Genomic DNA, 23,950 nt, shown 5'->3' on the forward strand with positions numbered 1-23,950 from the left:
TATTTGTCCTGATACATAAACCAGAGAACATGATTATCTGCTTCTTCCTTGTTCTCTGCTTCTTCCTCTACCTCTTCTCCTCTGGAATTTTACCTTTTGTTCTCTGTCTCTTTCTGTCATGTTTACTTACAAAAACTCAATTCAGGTTCTGATTGCTGATTGAACTGTTTCTTCAAAAGGAACGGACTAGCATGTTATTTGTGCAACTATGCTAAGATGTGAGTATTGCGAAACATGCGTCATTGTCAACTGTGCTGAAACAACATTAATGTGTTTATAACTGTGGGGACAACGTTCATGGCTTGCATGCTCAGCTGATTGCTTTACAAATTCAGTGAAGGTTTGTAAGCAGTTGAGGGAATATGTAAAAAGTATTTTAATTTACGTAACATATGCATACAGTATCTGGACCGATAATGCTACCACTCATGAAGTAAGTGAATGACAGTTAAGGCTGATTTATACTTCTGTGTAGGATCTAGCTACGTTGTTGATATGAGGTAGGTATGGCATGGGCATGTACCCCGTAGGTATGGCATGGGCGTGTACCCCGTAGGTATGGCATGGGCGTGTACCCCGTAGGTATGGCATTGCCGTGTACCCCGTAGGTATGGCATGGGCGTGTACCCCGTAGGTATGGCATGGGCATGTACCCCGTAGGTATGGCATGGGCATGTACCCCGTAGGTATGGCATTGCCGTGTACCCTGTAGGTATGGCATGGGCGTGTACTCCGTAGGTATGGCATGGGCGTGTACCCCGTAGGTATGGCATGGGCGTGTACCCCGTAGGTATGGCATGGGCGTGTACCCCGTAGGTATGGCATGGGCATGTACCCCGTAGGTATGGCATGGCCGTGTACCCCGTAGGTATGGCATTGCCGTGTACCCTGTAGGTATGGCATGGCCGTGTACCCCGTAGGTATGGCATGGCCGTGTACCCCGTAGGTATGGCATGGGCGTGTACCCCGTAGGTATGGCATGAGCGTGTACCCCGTAGGTATGGCATGGGCGTGTACCCCGTAGGTATGGCATGGCCGTGTACCCCGTAGGTATGGCATGAGCATGTACCCCGTAGGTATGGCATGGGCGTGTACCCCGTAGGTATGGCATGGCCGTGTACTCTGTGCCGTACACTGACGTGCACCTCTCCAGAGCTATGATTACGCGTCATGGCAACGCAGATCATGCACAAGTATACATGCTCAATAACAGTGTAGGCCATTTGTGTGGGGCGTGGCGTAAACTCTGTGTCAACACAGAAACATCAATCAGCCTTTAGATTTAAAAGTCAATTATGCCAAAAGTACTAGGAAGCTACCACTCCCCTCCCCAATACCAAAACGGTAAAATTTCATGGTGAATGTGACAAACCTACTCATTGTGTAGGAACTTGGATGCTGGGGTGTTGCTGCCTCTGAAGAGCCACCTCACAGGATGCCTTCAGTTACTGGGAGACCGACACCTTTTGTGCTTTGGGGGACAGGCGGTGCTGAGCTGTGACATGGGCCTCGCTGTGTTCCTCTTGGCTATGGAATATAATTACCTATTAGCCAAAGTCTACAGTTAGACAAATGCTTAGATGAATTACAAATAAGCAACTTATTCTTGCCATTTTGAATTATGTTTTTATATTTAATTCTTTCTCGCTTTGGTTCCAGTTGCCTTGTACCTACCTTAAATATATTACGATAAACACACAGCACAATGTACTTAGAGTGAACCATTTATGGTAAATATTCCATCTGTTATATTACAAATTGTTTTAGGTTACACAGGTCAGTAAAATATTTTATAAAATTATTGTAGAATTGTTATTTTTGTATGCATGTAAAGTCATTAATATTTCCAGCTCAAATTGAATACAGTGCAGCGCAAAGCTGGGTTGCCATGGTGGATCCTTCTTTGAGTCCCCACCGATGACGGCTTTTCATTGTTCCACGAAAACCTGCTTCAGTCAGGACTAACCTACTCAGAGTGGATTAACCTTACTTTCTGTAATCCTAATCAGTTTTTCTGGGTGTTTTTCGTTGGATATGTTTTGTTAGGTTTATTCAACTCAGTTCTGGAAGATCTGGAATACCTCCAACATAATATTCAGGAAAACATGTCAAAACAAATAACTCGGACCTTCTCTTGCTGGGTGTTTTCATACTGGAATAATGCACCAGGCAATATCGTCCATGCATCAAATGTATTTATTAGACACACAACTATGTCATGTAAGCTGTTAAGTCAAGGCTATTGACACTTAAGAGCTAACTGTGCAGATACTGAGAAGAATGGAAATATGCTATATTTTAGTTCATTAAAGCTTTTAATATGTTCACACATACATAAGATTCTCATGCAAGCAAATCATTTCTATATTCTGCATATTAAATTGTATGTAAGATAGAAATAACATTTATAAGTGACATAAGTGAGAAATGGGTATTGATGAAAATAGGACCATTACAACAGGTGTAAAAGTGAGAGGTAAAGAGAGCAGGCAGGCAAAAGAGCCCTGAACAGATAATGGGGAGATGCTTGACTAGCAGCTTGAATCAGCGGTGCCGCATGACCACCCCCCATTGTCTGATTATTCTTGACGGCTGTTGAGGGCACGGTGATCGATTGCTTAGTCATGGGGCGGTTAGTAGAAGTGAGTAACATGGTTGAGGGTTGAGAAGTCGTGGGTTTCATAACTGCAAAGGAGAGAAAAAGAAAAGTGGTTGCATCACGTAGATCATCTGTTGAAAAGAATCCAAGATTTCCTTGAAAAAAATTAAGCGCTAAATGCAAGAGAAGTATTTTCTAAATCTTAATCTGGAGCAATTCTAGCAGTAACAACAGCAGTAGTAGTAGTCTTTGCTGTCAAACCTGACTCACCACTGTAACATATAAATGGATGTTTTTCATTACATGGCCTGTCACCCATTTTCCCCTTTTCCATATCCGTCAACCATGATACGGCACAGTTCTCATTCCCGTAATAATTATCCGGTTGGCCTGCTCTCCACGATCGGAATGAAGAGTTCCCATTGTCAGACCATTTCCAGGTATCGCTGAACAAGCCGATCCACATTGGCACTCCTGCTGCGACTTCGCGTAAAAGCTCGTTTTCATTTTCGTTCCGTATGCTGACCAGGTCTGTAAAGTAATATCTGCAGATACGCTGAGCGTATGTCCAAGTGACATTGAATATAACTGGGATGTATTGACTGTTCTTGGGATCTGTACCTGTTAAGATATAACATTTGCATAGTTTTAAGTGGTTGTATGTGTCCTTCCACAGGAAGAAGAAATTGTATGCATTGTTCTGCGTTGTTCCTGCATTGTTGCTGGAGGAATTTAGTGACCAAACAACTAAAGCCCCCGTTATTTGATTTGGTTTTGTGTTATTTACTCCAGAATGTGTCACTGAAATTTGTGCCCCATGCTGCCTGGTTGATGGAGGAATTAAGCTTCTGGATAAAGTATGAGATGTCATTCATCAAAATAAATATTAAATATCGCTATACAAAAATTGTAGATGACTAGTAAACATTATACAAATGAAGAGCTTCACTATAATGTGTTTGGCTCAGAATGTGCTCATGATATAATTTCAGTTTTATTGTTTTAAAGGGAAGGTTGCAAAAAAAACTTACCGTTATAACACATAAATGAGAATCTTTGGTTGCAGTCACAATATTGCCATTTACCATTATTTACCATAAGTGCACAGTCATTTTTCACAGCCTGTGACGAATTCTTATCCAAGTTCCGGAACTCAGTCTCTCCATCACTGTAAAAGTCCCTGTCTGCCAGGGACCACTGCCATTTCCCCTGTTTTCCTTTCTCCAGGCCAATCCAGGCCACTTTGTTATAACTGGTGCCTAAAGTCTTCAGCATCTCATTCATGTCCTTCATGTCATCGAAGGTTGCCAGATCAGCGTAATTCTCTCTGCAGTACCTCTGTGCCTCAGTCCAGTTCTTATTCATGTTCACATAGTAAAAATGATGGGAGAGACATGAACATGATGCGTAGAGGCCTGTGGACATGAGTACAAATACACAAACACACAGAGGTATTTAAACTATTATATTAATTCTCAATTTCTGTTAATTCTTTTTCGATCTTGTTAAAAATGCAAATTAACTAGCATTATAGCTTTAATCACTTAAGTTTTTAAATTGTTCTTGTAATATTGTGGTACTACAAAATGACTGAAAGTTTAGCAAACAAACATGCCACTTTTCCAGATGCCGGTCACCTGAGATGAGCAGGAGTAAGAGGCTTCGCTCCATGTCTGTGGAGAGCAGACCTGAAGAAACACACAGGATGAACAGGGTCAAGATGCTGGTCCGACCAATTCATGATCTGAGTACTTGGCATCTCCGTTTAGACCAGTGATTTTTCCTGAGTATTCCTGTATGTTACTCATGCATGCAAAATAATCATTTTTGGGAAAGTAAACTGCATTCTAGTATATATTTATGTTGTGTAACAAAAAACTATTAAATGTCAAAATAATAGCTCATCACTTGGATTTCATATGAAAAGACAGATATCTCCAATCCTAATCCCACACAGTTTCACCTTGGTGATATTCTGAAGCTCTGTGCTCTGTTGACTGAATTGAATTAATATAAGTGAATAAAGATGTATGATTGTGTTTAAACTTACATAAATGATTGTTGTTTCAAAGTTATAATTTTTTTAATTACAGTGAAAATGATTTTTACATGGCCTGCTGTGCATGCCTTAGTTTGTGTGACTAAGTCCTTTAATAACATTCGATTGACCTGTTGATTGGAATCTTTGGATTACTGATATTATCTTCAAATGATTTGACTGCAATGGTCCATTCATTATGCTTGAGAATTTTAATTCTTAAAATCTGTACAACCTGATTCACACCAGCAAAGACCAAAAACATTTCTATCTTACCTGAAGTTTGTGGGGTAGCCTTATTGTTTTGCCTTGAACCTTGATCAGCTTTGGAGTCTCTGTTAATCTCTGTATCTTCAAGCCAGCCCTCTCCTATTTAACCTTCAACACCAGATGTTAGCCAAAGAGGTGATCAGTTCCTGTTTCAGTGCTTCATAACTGTCATAATGTATGTTAAAGGAAAGTTTTTTGGAACGGAAGCAGAAATAATATTAACCAAAGAAGGTCTTTTACTTCAGGAAATGTCTTAATTGATGAAAAAATATGCCATTGTCTGTATTTATGATTTTTTTTTTTTTTACAGAATTGAAAGAAGGCATTCCTGGGTTTAGATCATGGAACCTGTTCTTTGTTTTTGCTAATTATGTTTTGTATTTTTATAAGGAAGTATTTTATATAGGAAGCAAGTTCTAATTAGCTTACTATTTATCTAGATTTGTTACAATTATAATATTGTTCTTCTCACTATTCAGGTTTTTGAAACCTCTCTAACTTGTGTATTAATTCATGATCTATATTTACCAGCATGGGCTCCAGACACAAGCATGACCCTACATTGGACAAATTTTTATGTATTTTTATATAAATTTCATGGTGCAATGAAACTAAACACCACTGACCTGGGGCCTGTACTACAAAGCGGGGTTACTGGCTTATCAGGGTAACTTGTCGGATTTAAGGTCATCTGGGCAAAATGTAAGTGAACGAAGTCCGTTTAAACTGTGGTAAGTTAAATCCGACAAGTTACCCCGATAAACCAGTAACCCCGCTTTGTAGTGCAGGCCACTGATGTCATTTTGACTGTGGAAGCCTATCCATCTTACTTTGTTACTTCATCTTCACTGAAGCCTACAGTTTGCCTCGTTCAGCAAGACTGAGAATTCAGAAACTATTTTGAACTTGTTTAAAGTACCTTGAGTCTTGAAATTTTCTGGTTTTGGTTTGAATGTTTGGTTTTTGTTCTAAATCTCTTTCACCATCACGCACTGCAGTTTATTTGAGGCTTTTTATTAGAGTTGGCTTGTAATTATTAATGGGATTTATGGTGAAATCCTATATTCACAAACAATCCTAAAATAAGACATCCATAGTACTCTGTGTATTTACCCTTTCCCTTACAAAAGAGAAAGGATTGGAGGACTACCAACTCCCTTTTAAATGAAAATTCTCTTCTCATTTTTGCATTATCTAATTTACATTGTCAATAAAGTAACCTGAAGGTGATTAATGAATATGCAACAACATAAAACATCCCTCAAAATCCTTTGATGAAATGAATCCATCTGAACACTTAATAATGAACCTGGAGGAATAGGCGAGACATTTTTCTTCCGGTGGAGTTCCAAACCTTTAAAGCATAAAGACAATTGTGCTTTCAAGCTGTACTGGTGGGTTACATTGTTCAGACACTACAATGTGCAATATTACACACATCTAGTCCAAATAAATTCTTAAAAAAAAATAAATTTAAAAATTAAAATAAATTTTTTCTCAGATGGATAGTGGGGAGGCAGGTTGGGACAGCCTGAGAATGGAAAAGTATAATCAAAATACAGTGATCCCCCGCTATATCGCAGTTCAACTATCGCGCCCCCGCTATATCGCGGATTGTTCCCTGACACATCACGGTTCCGTGCGACATGTGTGTGTGTGCGTGTGTGTGTATATATATATATATCATATACATATCATATGTGTTTACAAAGTGTGTTTTAATAAGTTTAAATGTGTTTAAAACATGTGGCAGGGGTATTTTAAGGCTTAAACTATAATAAATATATATATTTATATGGTTTTTCTATATCGCGGATTTTCACCTATCAGTGATAAGTCTGGAACATACAGTAACTTCCGGCGGGGGATCACTGTAAAATCAAATCGTAAAAGTGCCATGACCCACAATGCAGAAAGAAAGACAATCTGAACAAAGGAAGAAAATGTTGTCATAGTTCAGGGAGCATAAATAGGCAAACATTCAGAGTCCCAGCCCAGAGCCTGTGCGCAGTAGCTTCATAGGTTCATTGTCAAACAACATGAGTTAAGATAACCGTTGTCATAGCTAACAGGCAAAGCACGCTCACTAGGCTTATATTCTCAGAGTGGCACGATGGTTCAAATTGTAAAGAAACAGCAAACCTCAGGTGTTTTCCACAGAAAAAGGAAGACTTGTGACAGTTATGTAAAGTAGGTGGTGCCCAAGCATAAAACCAGTGGCTATATTTCAAACAATGAATGTGTACAAAACGTACATTCAAGCCATGGTCAGCCATGGAGACCATGCACACTTCCTCTCCTCTGCTGCCAGAGAAGTGTCAGGGCACATTGTTATCATCATAAGGTCCTTAAATGCAGCCCTGATATTTCTCATCTTTGAGTCAGAGAGTAGTTATTCCTCTCCAAGTCTCCAGAATATTACTATGATGCCATTAATTGATGAAAAGAAAGTCTAGCTTTTCATGTGTGGCTCTACAAGCTAGAAAGCTGTACCTGTATCCTGAAGGTTGCGAGTTTGTATCCTGTGGCCATCAGAATGAGCATATCACTGTTGGGCTATTGACATAATTGGGCCTCTTGAACTGAAGTCAACCTAAAAAGTACCTTTAGGATGCAGTTCCTTCAGTGAATTACACCTTAATGAAGAAGTATACCAAATTCATTCCTATATTAAAAAAAAATCAAGATACTGCATTCAAAAACTAACCAAAAAACTAGCACTGTAGTGCAATGTTTCATAGCCTGGTATCAGGCTGGGAAATACTGCTGTAATGAACACTAAATTCTACGCATCGCTATTATAGAAAGAGATGGTGTACGCTGCCCCCTAGAGTCCAGCCAGGACAGTGACACAGCGGGAAGATGATCAACAAGCTGCAAATCATACTGTTGAATCTGCTAAACAGCAGCATTTGATATGTTTTTCTACTAATGGAAAATCTAGTCCCTGATCATAACCTACATTTACATATCAGAAACTTTGGTCAATAGTGACAAATGAGAATTAGAGAGCAGGATGAACCAGTGTCCCTACAGTAATATGGGCTAAATGCCTTGCTCAGGGGCCTAACTGTGAAATCACTCAGCCATGGGATTTAAACTCACAACCAATCAGACATGGGCACAGAGCCCTAACCCGCTCAGCTACAAACACAAACACATAGCTGCCCACAAAGAAATTTGTATAAACAGTCTGCAGCTTTGTACAGGTGTTCAGAATTCAAATGCCTAAATTAGTCAGATGAATGGATCCAAAAAAGCAAGGATGTTCCGCTGGTTCACTGCATGCAGACAGTGTTACATTTTTATAACATAGATTCTGTACTCCTGTCCATAATCCAGTTTATGAACTCTCCCCCTTTCACTGCGATAACATCTCTGGCACTTTGACAAATCTCATTTTTTTCAGTCCTGTTTAGACTGATCCAGTGTACGCAATTCCTACAGCAGCAACCTATTCATTTCCTCCAAACTGTTGATGGAGGCCAGGACAGCATAGTTCCATCTACAGTAACCTGGTGCTTCACCCCTGCTCTTAATATCCAGAGATATTAATGAGGTATAAAGATACTATTGAGAAAATGGTTCACACACTGAAAAAATGTAACCCATATACACTGTCTTGCAATGCTTCCTATTAACAATCCAATAGCAAACAACATAAGGGACAGTGACATGAGATCAGACAGAAATCCCTCGTGTCAGGTACCAGCCTAGAAACACTAGCAATAGCAATGAATCTCCTGCATAGACATATTTAAAACATTTTCATATTTTACACCAGTTTTGAGCATTTCCTTTATTCGGGTTTGATCACTATATGTCCACTATATTATGTTGAGCTTTAGCCAATGGCACAGAATTATCTATTAGAATTCATTTATGTATCATAAATTCCAACAAATCATTCCATCATCTACTGATCACACTCCATTTACCCAGTCAACTTAGAGAATATCCCAGAATGCACAGGGAGCAAGAAGGGAGACACTCTGGTCAGAATGATAATTTCAAGGTAACACTCGTCTTCCATCACGCGTTTTGCATAAGGTCACATGGATTGCACAACCTTTCCCAAGCATTAGTGCACATGAGACAGAAGATGCACAATAAAACACTACAGGCAATTTAGAGAAACTAATTAGCCTAAACTGTGTTTTTGGATCAAAAGGGAAAAACCAGATTCTAGACTGGGAAAGCAACAATTACAATGCAAAACACAAACTTCAGGGAAGACTTCTGATCTACATTGCAGCAAATTATCAGATGGACAAGCAACAGGCTACTGAAAATTGTCACAGACATTAAACAGTACCACATAAAGATTTAAGAATGTTTCAGAGCAATTACTACTGCCTACACTAACACAAATACCTCTTTGTCCAAAGCTTGTGATGGACCTATTTTATTGAATATGGCCTCACTGACAAACTAACCATGATTTGTACAAATGGACAGAGAGCTATTATCTCTCAACATGAAAACCAAATTAAATGTTAATTTACCCGTTTTTGTATGTGTGGACTTCACTCTACCTTTAAGACTGATACAATTCTTTACAGGAAAAATAAAAAACAAAAAAGAACTACACAATAATTAATGTTAACTCATGAAAAAAAATACAGCAGCTATCTTATTCATTTACATTTTGCAGTTTCCTAAGTTTGAATACAAAGATCTTTAAAAAAGACATTTCAGTTCCTTTATTACAAAAAAACTGGACATTAACTCAAGAAAAGTCTATAAATGCTTAAGTTTTCTGTGTGGACAGGACCGAAGGCTTCCGAGACAACTGTTTAAACATCTAAAAATAAAAACCAATGCAAAGACAGTTTGTCAAATATCAGAATTCTCAAAAAGAAGAATAATATGCATACACAAGAAGTTTGTAACACCACATATATCTAACCTCTATTTCTAGGAGGAGGGACGAACTAAAACAGGATGGATGGATAGAGGAGGAACAAAAGAATGACTGGTATACTTCCATTTTACAGAACGTCTGTCTAAAGCCTGTTTGGAGGTGCATGGATTCAGATTCACTGTTATTGGAGAAAAACCTTAATTTTACTCCATTGGTGCACTGGTAGTATTCCATGGCAGGTATGACGGTAGGTATGCATTTAAAGCCCATGTTAGTACCACAAAGAACTGTGGTCCTCAAGAGGAGACTAGAGTTTAGTTTGAAACAGCTGATTAGGATCAGGATTACTGAATGGGTCAGTGTGAGAGTTTACAATAAATGTGAGTGAGATCTAGCGTCTTCGCTTCTTCTTGCTGCTGGGAGTCGGGGCTGACGAGCGCCCCTTCCTCTTCCTGTTAGCGCTCTCGTCTGCTTCCTCATAATGATTTTCTCTGTCCGCTGAGAGGGACAGACAAAGAGACACAGCACATATGAAACATTAACAAATATTGACAGCGGTACATTTTACTCAGAGGAACAGTGTGCTCATACTCACCCTTCCTGGCCTCCTCCTCCAACTCATCCCAGTCCTTTCCACTCTCCTCCTCACTGCCCAGAGATGCACTGTAGTCTGACAAACAAAGAAAACATACTGGTCAAGATTGTACTGCATACACAGTTTCAAGTTTATGTTCTTGTGTCTCTAGCAACCTGAGTCTTCAGTTTCTGAAGAGTAGTCTTCGTCACTGTCTTCCTCTTCATACTCATCCTCCTCTGCTGAGGGATTAAAGGTTTCATCTTCCATCTCTGACTCGGAGTCCTCTGCATCATCCCCACTCGCCTGGAGGGCAGAGAGATATAGTCATCAATTCACTATCTACAGCAGGGGATTACCCACATAATCTTATCCAAGGGCCGGTGTGTATGCAGGTTTTTGGGGTAACCTTTAGTCCAGCTACTCAAACACAGGGGTCAGGACTCTTCAGCCAATCAGTCCTCTAATTAGTAATCTAATTAGGGAATTGCATCTTAAACCTGCATGCACTACGGTCCTTTCTGGATAAGACTGGCAACCCCGATCTACAGGATTGTTGCATGAGTTTAAAAATCTAATTCAATGGTTTAATATCCTTTTTAAGACCTCAGAAAAGATAAATACTGTGGAAATACAGAAATGCATGAAAGTACACAAAACAAAAGTGAGATAAAAGATAAAAATCTGGTCACTCTTAAATTAGGGGTCAGATTTTGAATCCGCTTTATCGACCTTCGTGGTTTATGCCTGTTATTTCGTGGTTTAACTGAAATAAAATAAAGAAAAACAACTGAAATGTAAATAATTAGAAAGCTGTTCACAACTGTTTGGCCTTTCCAGTGATATGTTCGATCATAATGACATCATTATAGCATAGAAATTCCACAGTATGTCAGCCCTGAAAAGCAACTGAACAGTCTAATTTATATAGTTTAAGTTATTCGCACTTTTCATGGTGCTGGTAGCCTTTTCAGCTGCTGGTACATTGTGAAAAGTAGATTAATGTCCTTGAGAAATTCCAGCAGGTAACAGGAAGTAATCGGATCAAAGATTACAAACAGCTTTTCTACCCTCTAAAATCAGAATGATGATAAAAATGTCTAGTGGATTTGAAGGATTATTAAGACTCCCAGATTGCATCAAAAGTCTGTAGTATAGCGTCACATACCCGTGTGTTTTTGCATCAGTGTTGTCATCGTTCAGAATTTTTGACTTTTTATATAATTTTTATTTTAAATATAGTTTAGTTTTCCGTGTGGTTTCATATGTTTTTATTTAAAATATTTAAATCCATTTAGTTGATATATATATATTTTATTTTACATTTCAGTCATTTCTATGGATAGATGGAAAGTTGAAAGACTCTGTTGGCTACTGCGAAATGTCAACACGTTGTGCAATTGGCTATTACCATCGTTTGACTGCAGTGCATGAGAAGCCCAAAGGTAAACAGATGATTACTCTAGCTAAACAGTGTTTAAAGGCGTTAACGGTAAGTATGTGACATTTGGTTTTATTGTATTTAAGTTGGTTTCAGAAGCAACATTTATAGTTCTCATTTAGTTTTATTTTATTTTCGTATTTTACTTTATTATAGTTTGGGAAATGTTTTCGTCAGTGATAATAAACCTGTCTTGCGAATTATATAGTGCACAGTTAGTTATCATTACTTACTTCACTCTCGGGGTCCAGGAAGGACCATCCACCCTGCTCAAAGAATCCTTCAGGGTCATCCACAATAGTTTTCATGATTTTTGTCCAGTTCAGTGACTGCACACCTTCCGTGTACTTTATGTCACAGGAACTGGGAAGGGAAGTGGGTGAGAGGATATATTTTTATTAGCAAAGGTACACTTGTCCTCAATCAAGTGTTGTTAACTACAACATGGTATATGCAAATCACAGGCTCATATGCTAATAAGTAAACTGCATCAAGTGAGGTTAGGTTGGGGAACATGCGCTTATGTAGCGCGTTGCCACACCCACCACATAATGAAACACCTCGGGATCCCGGCTGACGACCCCCCAGGCAGACACATGGTCCAGTCCCACCCTCCGGAAGTGACCATCTGCTGCAACCAGGTGTTACATGGGCGTCCCCTTCGCCTGGTCCAGCCACTCAGGTCCTCAGCAATGAGGATCCTGTGAGCCGGATCACCCTCAGGGAAACGCGCCACATAGCTGTAGTGACGTAACTGGCGCTCCCTCACAATGCAGGTAATGTGCCTCATTCGGGACTCCTCTAGCAACCGCTCATTTGACACGTCAAACCAGTGGTACCGAAATATTCTCCAAAGAGACACAGTACTGAAGGAGTCCAGTCTTCGTCTCAGCTCACTGGATAGCATCCATGTCTCACAGCCATACAGCAAGACAGGGAGCATCAGGAATATAAAGACTTGGAACTTCATCCTCTTACAAAGACATTCGAGAGCGCCACACACCCCATTCCAGAGACCTCATGACCCCCCATGCTCTTCCAGTCCGTCTACTGACTTCATGGGAGTCACCAGAGACATGAATGCCACTGCCAAGGTAAGTGAATCTCTGACACACTACTGATGGCTGTGCTGAAGAAGCCGTTAAAGGCCTGGATTATCCAAGACACTCGCAATCCCAGACACTCAGACTCCTCGCTCAGTCTCTCGAGAACCCCGACCAAAGCCTCTATTGACTCTGCGAGGATCACAGCATCGTCAGCAAAGTCAAGATCAGTAAATCTTTCTTCACCAACAGACACCCCACAGCTGCTGAACCTTACAACCCTGCCCAACACCCAATCCATGCAAGCACTGAACAGAGTAGGAGCAATAACACACCCTTGGCGAACCCCAGAATCAACTGGGAAGAACGCAGAGGTTCTCCCTCCACTCTGCACAGCACTCACAGTACCAGTGTACAGGCCGGCTATGATGTCCAGCAATTTTGGGGGGATCCCACGAAGTCTCAGTATATCGCACAGGGCAACTGGATCAACCGAGTCGAACACCTTACGAAAATCGACAAAGGCTGCAAAGAACCTCTGCCGATATTTGCGCTTGTGTTCGATGAGAACCCTCAATGCAAGGAAACTGTAAACTGCATCCACACATAAAAATTCAAATTCATTATCAAATTTAAGCAGATTAGAGAATGAGCAGGGTCTTACTTGAGCCACTCCTTAATTGCATCAAGCGAGTTGACAGGCACAGCATTGATCATGGTGACCTTCTTGTTGTAATCCTTGTACACAATGACCATGTCAAAATTCTTCAGGTGGAACTGCACACGCTCAAAATGAACCAGCTCCACCTCATCAAGAGTCACCACAAACGGCGGCTGCAGAAAGGCATTGTGAATAATTACTGCAAGTGGTCACAAGGAGGAACATCATACTTAAAATATAACAGGCTTTTCCTGCAAATGGAGGGATCCACACTCACCCATTCCGTCACATTGCAGAGGGAGCTGGAGGTGGGCTGCAGTAAACATGTACTCCTGTAGGGGGCACCCTGAAAACTACAACACACCCAAACATCAATACAATTTAATACCTGTTACCTCAAACAAATTAATGATTAGTAATATATGATATTGAGCTCAACTGGCTCAGAGTGGCAACATTAACATTCTCACCCCAGGTCCCTGAATGGCACTTCAAACTCCAGCTCCTCCTTAGTAAGGTTCTCCACCTTCTCAATGAAGTTTTTGAAGGCAGCTTTGAGCTTGTGCCTCATCTCCCGCTCCATCTGCTCAGCATAGAGGTCATCCCTGTCGTGCATGTGCTGGTGTTTGCCCAGGTCCGTGGTGATCTCACCCACTTCTGTATAGAACTGTACGTCTGTATGGCGTTTCTTTCCAAACATGATCGCATTCTGGTGGAACGAACAGATCGCTTGTCAGAAGAGACAGGAAATGAGGAGATGGATCAAACAAGAACATCGGCAATATAAAGCAAAAAATGAGAAACCTTGAGGTAGAAGTGCAGGACGATGATCATCTCTCCATCACAAGGCTGGAAGATTGAACGTTTAATGTTGTTGTACAGGATGTCTACCTTATCACCACGCACAGAGGTAAAGCGAAACCCTGAGGAGAGATGCATTCGATGCTTAACCCTTCCTAAAAACCACACTGTCTCTTGTGATTTGACTCGCAGTCACTCACCATTGGTGTGTGCCTCCAGTGAGCCTTGCATTCGCTTCTGGGCGATGTTGGGTCTAATGTACAGGTCTTTAAGCTTGGGGTTGCTGCGGTTGAGATTGATGACCAGCGAGTCCTGCTTGACAATGCCCTCTTTTTCCTTCTCCTCAGCTTCGCGTGTCTTGTAGCGCTTCTGTACCTCCTTAATGATGCGGAAGGCATTCTGCAGGTTGGTGGAGGGCACCGCTGGGTCACCAGGTGTCTTCAGGTTTGAGGCACGGTAAGTTCTGATAATGCCCAAGTCAGCAAGGCAGAACATGAGGATCGTCAGACTCAGAAAAACAAAAAGTAAAGGGAGAAACTGAAGAAAGACACAAGACCAGATAGATCAAGGAAGGCCAACTGAGTTAAACTCACATCTCCTTAAGGAAGGTGGCATCAGGATTGGGGAAGATGTTGCCATCGTGGCGGCCCAGAGAACTACCAGGGACATAGAAGTTGATACGGAGGTATGTGTAGTCCCCTTCAACTGACATGCTGATGTTCTGCAAAACAGGATGGGGTAGGGGAGACACTTAGCCGATTCTCACATTAAAATAGCGTCATTGTTGTTAAAGGGCATTTTACAGTAGCAGCTACCTTGATCGTGGCGATGTGAAATGGTGTGGCAATACCAAAGATGGGCATGATCACAGTCTCATACTTCTTATCGATGAAGAGCTTCATTTCACGGATCTCCTTCTCCCGAGGCATTTGGGAGAAGTTTTTATAAGAGACATTGGACTTCCGCGTTCTGTGGTATATGGAAAGAAGAACGGTTAAATAAGCAGAATGTATGCAGAGTTGCAGGTCTTGAAGCCGTGTGGAGAAAGATATAGCACTGACTATGACGTCATTACAGAGGCCTTAGTGTAGATGTGGATATTAAAGATTAAATATATTCACAGCATTGATTTTACCATTCATCATTATATTCATATCATGAAAACCAGCAAAATGCTGGGTTCATGTAGGTACCAACAGTACAGCACATTGATTGGAGGAAAATGTAACTGGCCCAAAACACAATTCCAGAAATGTCACATTTAAATATTTTTTCAGAAAAATAACAGAAATTTTTTTGGCAACCTATTCCTTGTTGATATTTCTTTCAAATACCGTACTGAAATTAAAGTTAAGATTTCAATTGTTCAACCAAAAATTATGGTCAAATTTACCCATAATATCCTCATAGAAGCCTACAAGAGAGCCCCACCAAACTAGGTATAAAAATAACGTTTGAAAAACAAAAGTTTTGTTAGGAGATTAATTGTGGGATTTCACTCCCAATGTCTGAAACCTGCTGAGGAAATGAAAGGGCTCCCAGTCATCAGCTCAGGGGGCCCAATAACCAATCATATCCATCCCAACACCATATCTACGTCAAAATAAAACACTGTGACTAATTAAATCTAATCCGGGCAAATTTTCAGTCTTTACCTGCCAGTACCTTCTCAGAGGGCAGTCCTTTTGCAGGGATGGAGGTTTGAACACTACCTTCCCATTTGCATGCCATCCCCACATGCCTCTAGTTTCCTCCAGCTCTCTAGAGACCTGCAGTTAAGCTAACTGGCATCTCTAAATGTCTATATCAGGGGTCACCAACATGAAGCCCACAGGCACCAGGATGCCCCCAAGGACCACATGAATCGCCCCCGTGGACCTGTTCTAAAAGTAGCATGACTCACCAGTGAGCAGCGTCTAAAATTAAATTTTATCCTTTTGCTATTCTTCTTTAATCACATTTGCATTTACATAGATTTGAAAATGACAATATCTAAAAAAAAACACATAAAACATGTTTATTATACATAAAGTTCAGATAAGTTTAGGATGGCGTTTCAAACTGGTAGCCCTTCGTATGGCTCAGTACCTGTAAAGTAGCTCTCAGTTTTAAAATGGTTGGTGACCTGTGGTCTATATGATTAGAAATGTTAGTGTGCGAGTATATGTGCCTTGTGATGGACTGATATCCCATCTAGTTGTTCCCCTGCCTCGTCCAGGATTAGCGATCAAAAAAAGGATAAATGGAATTTTCGTAATATATTTGCTAAGGGGGGTTTTAAACTTCATTTTGATTACAGTTAATCTTTGCGTAAGTGGGCAAATTTATTCCGCTCCTCATGAGTCACTCACTTCTGTATCTGCTGCTCTCCCTTCTGTTTTGTCAGTCGCCGTTTGGCCTCCTCATTCACCTGACTGGCCAACTCCTTCTGATGGGTCCGCCTCTTCTCCTCTGCTGTCATTTCATTCTGTCCAGTGAAAAATAAAGGCAAGAGTCACATGGACGTCCGACACAAGCGTTTATGACAGCCAGACTACACTATAAATCCCATAATTACAGCACAAAAACATACACAATCTTGCTCACACCTACGTACATGCACGCATACAAACATACTCTGGTTCTATCAGCCAGTAGGGCTGCTCCTTGCGCTCCCCTTCCCAGAAGCTCCTCAGCATTATCTGCATCTTCCTCGTCGTCCTCCTCATCATCATTCTAATGAAAACACAAATATCTCTGTTAAAAAGGACAAGCAAGACATTCAACAACCAAAACCAGAGACATAGGAGGACAGCAATAAAAAACCTGAATAAATAAAGATCCACAGATTGTCACATCACATTGACCTTCAAGAAGATGCCAACATTCTTGATTTTCTTCTTGACGGATGTTAGAACTGTGGCAGCTTCTTCCTGGAGAGGGTAGACAGGGTTAGTTTAAGCATGTGCTTACACTTATACAGCTACTAAACACAGCTGCATCATACACATTCTACAAACCAAGACATAATACTGCTCTAGCAATATGTCCCAAAGATGAAACATCAACATTTACCTAAAAGCAAAGCTCCAGTTTCCCAATGAATTCACATGTAATACAAAACCCCTTAATACAAGATTGTTTTGAGGTTGAACAAGGAATCCCATTACATAGAACCTGCCCTATTTCGCAGACTTTAACTCTCATTTCCTCATGACTCTGGCAGTGAAGTTACAGTGCTATAGAGAGCAAGTTGTCATCCATCAGTATACAAAACAACTGGCATACTGAATAAATTAAAAATAAAATACGGCTATCTGATGCAATGTGCTACCATAACCACAGAGAACGACATACGAAGTATAAATCATGGGGCGATTTCTCTTTAACCTCAGGGGTTCCATACTGGGAAGTTCCACTTGGTCACACCTCATTAATCTGCACCGTGTCGCCGATGAACAGCGCATACTTCTTCTGCTCTTCCTTCTTCCCCTCTTTGTTGATGAGGTCAGAGAAGCCAAGGCTAATACCAAACACCATGCCTGGAACAGCATATTAACAGTCACGAGCAAAAACTCCACACCAAGCAGGGAATATTGCAGAACATGGAGGAAGAAGGAGTGACCCCCATACACGAAACACCTGCCCAGTGATGCTGAACACATTCAACACCAACCTCACAGCAATCCTTTGCTGCCTGACACTAGTTGCAGCCAAGGTTCAAGACTGCGGGTGCCTGCCTACAATCACATAACACTGTGGTGATGTCAATTTTAACAAGCAACTATTAAAATAGTTTAAAAAAAAATAAGGGTGATGGGGAAATCCTGATAATTCACCTTTTTTAAATTTGTACTGGTTCTTATTGTTAAGGACGAGTGATCCCTCCCGAAACTCGATTCCCATCGCAAACCTGAAACAAAGAGTGAGAGGTCACACCACGCCCACCCATTCACAGCCAAAAAGCAGAAGTTATGACAAATAGATTAATCTGACTGCTTATTAAAAATTCAAAACCACTCAAGGAAAAAGTATACACCTCCTGAAGTACACCATCCTACATTACCGGTATATGTCTACATCCGTAACAGAAAGTTAGTTTGCATATATGAAGTGCCATTTTTGTGTTTGTTTAAATCAAAAAATGTTGTATTAATCTCCAGAGCTGTGCACTGGTATTCATACATACCTCTAAACATGTGACTACAAAACATAAAATGTTCCACAGCAAGGCATACTGACAGCAATATGAAGAGGATGCCAATAACCTTTGAGCAATGCTTGTTACCATATTTTTAATGAAAAAACAAAATATGATCTCTCCCTTGCAGTCTCATGCTCAGAAAACAAAAGTTTTCGGGGCAAAAAAATATATATCCCATCCAGGGTGTATCCCTGCCTTAGTGCAATCTGCTGCTTAGGTGCCAGGCATTCCCCGCAATCATGTTCAGGATAAGCAAAAGATGGACGGATGGTTGGAGGTACTCTATATGGACAAAAGTATTGGGACACCTAGTCATTACATTTACAGGAACATTTATAACATTCCACTCTAAATCCATAGGCATCAATATGGAGTTGGTCCCCCCTTTACAGCTATAACAACTGCCACCCTTCTGGGAGGGATTTCCACAAGATTATGGAGATTTTTGGTACTGGTAATCAACCGGAAGTCAATGGAAAAGGGAAAGTACCATACCAAAATACAGTACCTGGTGCAGTGGACAAGTGCCCTATGGGACCTACCCTAACCCCTGAAAAACAAACCCATACCATAATCCCTCCTGCACGAAAATCTAGTTGACACAATGCAGTCAGGAAGGTAACGTTCTCCTGGCATCACACAGAACACAGTCCCACTGCTCCAGAGTCCAGTAGTGGTGTGCTTTACACCACTCTAGCTGATACTTGTTACTGTGCTTGGTGATGTGAGGCCTGCATGCAGCTGCTCGGCCATGGAAGCTCATTCCATGAAGCTCCTGGTGCACAGGATTTATGCTGGAGGAAGTTTGGAAGTTACTGAGTCAACATAGCGTTGAGAACTTTTACACACTTTGCACCACAGCACCACAGCGACCCCACTCTGTTACTTTCTGCCACTTAGTGGCTGTTTACTGTTCCTAAGCGCTTAATTTGACTTACAGTTGACGGTGGAATATATAACAGGAAAGAAACTGGAACTGAAGAAGAAGAAAATGAACTGACTTATTGCAAAAGTGACAATAACACATTTGAGTGCACTGAAGTCTTCAGACTTCTTTCACAAATGTTTGCAAAGCTGACTGTATGGCTAGGTGCTCGATTTTATACACCTATGGCAATGGGTCTGAATGAATCACTTGAAATCAACGATTAAGAGATGTGTCCTTATACTTTTGTCCATACAGTGTATATTCTATATGAAATACAGGCATGGGTGAAGAAGAAGATGTGGTTCCACAAACCCAATGTTCTTTGTGAGTTTCCCCACTAGGTCAGGTTTCTCCTTCTTTACGAAGTCGACCACGGCGTTGTACGCGTCACACAGCTTCACCCCTGCAGCCGGACAAAAAAAAAAAAGCTTTTCCTTTAACCACCTCGACACACATCACATGGGCCAGGCAACACACACATACACACCCACCATTCTTGAGCTCTTTCAGCAGTGTCTCCTCCACCTGCAGGAGGAAGTTGTAGTTGTCCTGCATCTCCTGAGGTGGGTCCACCATCAGTGTGCGCACTAGATTGGAGCAGTACGACTTGTACCTGATCCCCATGGCACAGGTGATTGCCCCAAAGTGCATATGATTCTTGTCACTGGTTAAATGAAATTTTTTTAAATGTGGTTAATCACTGCATGACATAAAATCACCAGAAGAGCTTCATATAATGAGCATTGAAGGAAGGAATAACAGAGCATTACCACTACTGTAATAATTCAAGGTATAACCTTACCTGACGATGCTAAACTTGAGGCTGTAGTTACCACCACTCTGGATGATCGGTGGATAGCACATTTCCACAGCAGAGGGATCTGCTCCAGCAAGGTATTTCTTCTCCTCGATGGCCTTCTCTACAGACTCTGCCAGCTTACTGTGACGCATTTTCTGCGGGGAATTCGATCAGAGCCTTTAGTAGGATGAGCAGTGAAGCCCGAGTACAGTGGAGAACAGCGAGTCTGGGAACAGCAACCTACACGATCCCTCATACTTACCTCATCTGCATCCACTATCTCCATCACCCGCTCCTTGAAGAACTTGTTGAAGACCTCACTGGTAATTCCTGCAGCTTTCCTCATGAGGGCTAACTCTCCATCCTCCTTCACAGCCATGGTGCAAGCCACCGCTGCACTGAGATCCACCTAAAGGTATTAGATCAATTTATATACCACTTATGTACTGGTTCAGCAGAGTTAGCAATTGAAGCCCAAGAGCCACACAACATAAGACTTTTCAGCCTACCTCACCTCAATTTGTGTATTACAATGATAATCTGGACAATAACACCAGCATTTACAGTATAAAAATCCATACTTAAAATAACAGGGAAACAAACAGGGCACTATCATCCCAAGATCTGAGTTTATCATTATTCCAAAGCCATCTTTTGTCTCAATGGAAGATTCACACACCATTCATATACACAACAAAAAACAAGATCCTAGATAAGTCCCATGCTAAACTGCAAACCTTCTCCAGGCCTTCAGCAGTGATCATATCATTCCAACTCTTCATATACTCCCCAGGGAACTTGTCCTTGCTAAAGACTCCAACAGTCTTTCCCTCCTTGCTAGATCGTATGGCCTCCAGCATCTTTTCAAAGTTGGCCTTGTTGCTCTCATTCTATAAACAGAAATACATTGGCTTTATGCTGTGACAGACCACAGGAAAACACCATTAAACCTGCATGAGGTATGTCCATACCTTCTCCCGAACAAGCAGCGTGACAGGGGGCACACCGTTGGCATTCTCATTGCCCTTGGTAATGGCCACCTGTTTCAGGAACTCCACCTTCTTCTTGCTGGCTAGGAAGAGGATGTTTGACTCACAAAAAACCATGATGGTGTCGGTCAGCTCATAGCCAAAAAGCCACGTCTAAGTGAGGAAGAAAGAACAAAAACATTTACACAGTGAAAACAAATAACTTTGGACAAAACTTCAACACACTGCCACACATATGGGTGAATATAGGCTTTTCTCCCAGGGGTTCAAGGTGAGGGAACCCAACCAGTGATACATTACAATCTACATCAAATTACACATATAATGTTGCTAAATAAATCCATAAATATTAACAAATTATTATTCAATTATTTTTACACATTGATATGACTAACACAAGCCAGTTTCAAATGCAACTCTGAAAATTTATTTTTTTGTACTATGTTCAAACAACATTTTCAACTGACCAGTAGGGGGTGCAATTGCGTAATTATGCCCCCGATAATAATCTCTTATTGCCACACATAAGAACTAAAATGCTCTGATCGATTGGAAAGGGGGGGGAAATCCTTTGAAGACAATTAGCCGTTTGCCTTAAAGAATCTAATAATTTAATGTTCACATGATTGTTCCTTATTTTACCTTCCACTCCAAAGAGCTTTGGTGTATTAAAAAGGCCAGCGGCATGCTAATCAGTACACGCAATACACGGCCATTTATTACCCATTTCACCATAACAAAGATGTCACAAACCTGCAGGGCAGTGGACTTCGCGTATACAGTCTCCTCATCCACTCCCACAGACACCACTATGGCATCCACCCTGCCAAAGTTATCCTCCCCTTTCTGAAAAGCAACCAGAAAGTTATTCAATGGCAGCAACTCATGATTATAGCAAGAGCATATCTGAAACGGACATGTCGCTAGAAAACTACAGAAAGACAAAAACAACGCAGATCACTCTACATATTAAGTAATCAAAAACAGATCGAGAAAATATTTTCAATGGGCGAGACCCCATCCCTGCAGTTTCTACCTGAGAACCACACTGAAACGTGAAGTCAATTTGCCTTTACAGACACAGACATTTGTATTATACACGTCAAACAAAAATGAATTAAATAATAAAAACAATAATACCAGTGGCCAGTGCTGACATGCATTTTAAATACAGCTGTTGCCACGACACTAACATGATGTATCGGCCAAGGAAATGGACGACTAGCTTGCCGATTTTCTAGTTCTGACCAGTATGTGCGTTTTTGGTCAATATGTAGCTAACAAACAGAGGCACATCGCACTGTAATATTAGCTAAATACAGCTACATAGACAGATATTTTTCTGTGAAATTATTTGCGATGTCTTTTAGTCCACACAGTAACAAAAAAAAAACAAAGCTCTTTTGGTTATTCGAAGTCGGATAACGACTTTTAATTGCCTCATTAACAAAAAAAATTACAGTAAATATAACCAACGTATTAGATTACCAGCCAGCTGCATACCAAGAACAAGCAGAGTTGGCATTGGCAAGGCTCGTTTGGGCTAAATTACATGTTGTTGTGCGTTTTGAAACAAAGGCCCGTCACTTCAGACCCGTTTTAAAACTGATATCGTTTATTTTGAAGCTAACGACGACGGCTAGCTAAGCGCTAGCGGACCGCAGCCCCGCGAAGGCCTTTCCCCCCAAGCCGCACATTCACCTCACTTCATTACTGTTACTCTCCCTCCATAGCCATTCGCGGCCGTTCATTTTACCTTCCAGTTGGCGTATAACCGCTTGATCCGGCGGTAATAAGCCTCCTTGTCCAAGTTTACCGCCATTGCGACTTTTACGTCCCTCCAGTTCCCCGCTTCAAGAAAAGCCACCTATCGCACCTTTAAGTCTTTGCGACAAATCAAAGATGTGTGTATGATTCTTTTCAAAGAAAGTATATTTATTTTGCAATTTACGTGCTGGATAGTAAATGCGCTTGATGTTAATCCAGTATGATAATACGCCTTATTAGTAAAATAGCCTAAAAGGATGGTTATACGTATGTTCATTTGTTGATCGTAAAAATATCATAAATGCTCTGTGAGGTAACGTAGCCCCCTGTGTGACACTGTTTTCCTCCCGCCCACTTTCTATCCAGCCCTTGGTACCGACGCCGCCCGCAGCTTTCGGCGACCAACGGCCCGGTCCCGGTGACAGCACTTCGGGCTCCGCTATAACGCGTTACACTGGGGGACAAAGCGTCTCGGTTTACGCTGCACAAGCCCCAGTCTGTGCCGAGGGATGCTGCTCGCTGCCTGTGGTCTTTTTCTCTAGTCATCATCTCATTTTTCGAGTTGTTTTTCCCTCCTCTGTAAAACCTCTTAGGTGATCAGATACCGGAAGCTGAGTTTCATGAAAATCCAAACGCTCTTTTACACCATTGCGCCTTTCTGCAGAGTAGTCTCTCTGCGTTCGGATTTTCAACTATAAATTGGAATATTGCTTAGTGAATCATTCAAAACTCATACTTCCCAGTGATTTGTATTCTTAGTACCTTATCTTTCATTATTAAGGTTCCAAAGCACGAAGTGCAATGGAACCTTATTGTTTTTCTTTATTATTATTATTATCCTTAGTCATCGGTAATATTAATATTGCCACTCTTGTCAGTCGTAGTATTCTACACACACACGAACACATATGTAGGCTTAGCATTATGGTGATTTATATGTGTAAGATATTGGATGCCTAAATGTCCTTCGGCATCAATTAAGTATCCATCTAA

At 41.0% G+C, this 23,950-nt stretch overlaps 2 protein-coding genes across 2 annotated transcripts; both read right to left on the reverse strand.

The window, feature by feature from the left end:
* Positions 1 to 2,296: 2,296 nt before the first annotated feature.
* On the reverse strand, positions 2,297 to 5,034 carry LOC125704511 (macrophage mannose receptor 1-like). The gene is made up of 5 exons (XM_048970131.1): positions 4,914 to 5,034; positions 4,237 to 4,287; positions 3,631 to 4,014; positions 2,870 to 3,220; positions 2,297 to 2,685 (listed from the first exon to the last, which is right to left on the reverse strand). Exons 2-5 carry the CDS (start codon positions 4,268 to 4,270, stop codon positions 2,453 to 2,455), a joined length of 1,002 nt encoding a protein of 333 aa, XP_048826088.1. The 5' UTR covers positions 4,271 to 4,287; positions 4,914 to 5,034; the 3' UTR covers positions 2,297 to 2,452.
* Positions 5,035 to 8,691: 3,657 nt separating this feature from the next.
* Positions 8,692 to 23,666, reverse strand: supt16h (SPT16 homolog, facilitates chromatin remodeling subunit). The gene is made up of 24 exons (XM_048969816.1): positions 22,947 to 23,666; positions 21,944 to 22,036; positions 21,173 to 21,343; positions 20,939 to 21,091; positions 20,464 to 20,610; positions 20,205 to 20,356; positions 19,894 to 20,066; positions 19,715 to 19,805; positions 18,110 to 18,183; positions 17,700 to 17,812; positions 17,138 to 17,203; positions 16,908 to 17,006; positions 16,643 to 16,758; positions 15,107 to 15,260; positions 14,885 to 15,012; positions 14,492 to 14,754; positions 14,295 to 14,413; positions 13,961 to 14,199; positions 13,768 to 13,843; positions 13,494 to 13,663; positions 12,020 to 12,149; positions 10,522 to 10,651; positions 10,367 to 10,441; positions 8,692 to 10,269 (listed from the first exon to the last, which is right to left on the reverse strand). The coding sequence occupies exons 1-24, from the start codon at positions 23,010 to 23,012 to the stop codon at positions 10,163 to 10,165; spliced, it is 3,105 nt and encodes a 1,034-aa protein (XP_048825773.1). The 5' UTR covers positions 23,013 to 23,666; the 3' UTR covers positions 8,692 to 10,162.
* Between the last annotated feature and the right edge of the window lie 284 nt (positions 23,667 to 23,950).

This window comes from Brienomyrus brachyistius, chromosome 12, assembly GCF_023856365.1.
Source record: "Brienomyrus brachyistius isolate T26 chromosome 12, BBRACH_0.4, whole genome shotgun sequence".
NCBI classification, from domain to species: domain Eukaryota; kingdom Metazoa; phylum Chordata; class Actinopteri; order Osteoglossiformes; family Mormyridae; genus Brienomyrus; species Brienomyrus brachyistius.

Excerpts from the sequence above, each read along its gene's own strand:
- LOC125704511 (XM_048970131.1), bottom strand. The coding sequence starts at position 4,270 with ATGGAGCGAAGCCTCTTACTCCTGCTCATCTCAG. Across the intron at positions 4,015-4,236 it reads CTTACTCCTGCTCATCTCAG|GCCTCTACGCATCATGTTCA; the intron begins GTGACCGGCATC and ends TCATGTCCACAG. Across the intron at positions 3,221-3,630 it reads CTCATTTATGTGTTATAACG|GTACAGATCCCAAGAACAGT; the intron begins GTAAGTTTTTTT and ends ATATCTTAACAG.
- supt16h (XM_048969816.1), bottom strand. The coding sequence starts at position 23,012 with ATGGCGGTAAACTTGGACAAGGAGGCTTATTACCGCCGGATCAAGCGG. Across the intron at positions 17,813-18,109 it reads CCAGTACAAATTTAAAAAAG|GCATGGTGTTTGGTATTAGC; the intron begins GTGAATTATCAG and ends ATGCTGTTCCAG. Across the intron at positions 14,414-14,491 it reads ACTGGAGGCACACACCAATG|GGTTTCGCTTTACCTCTGTG; the intron begins GTGAGTGACTGC and ends ATCTCTCCTCAG.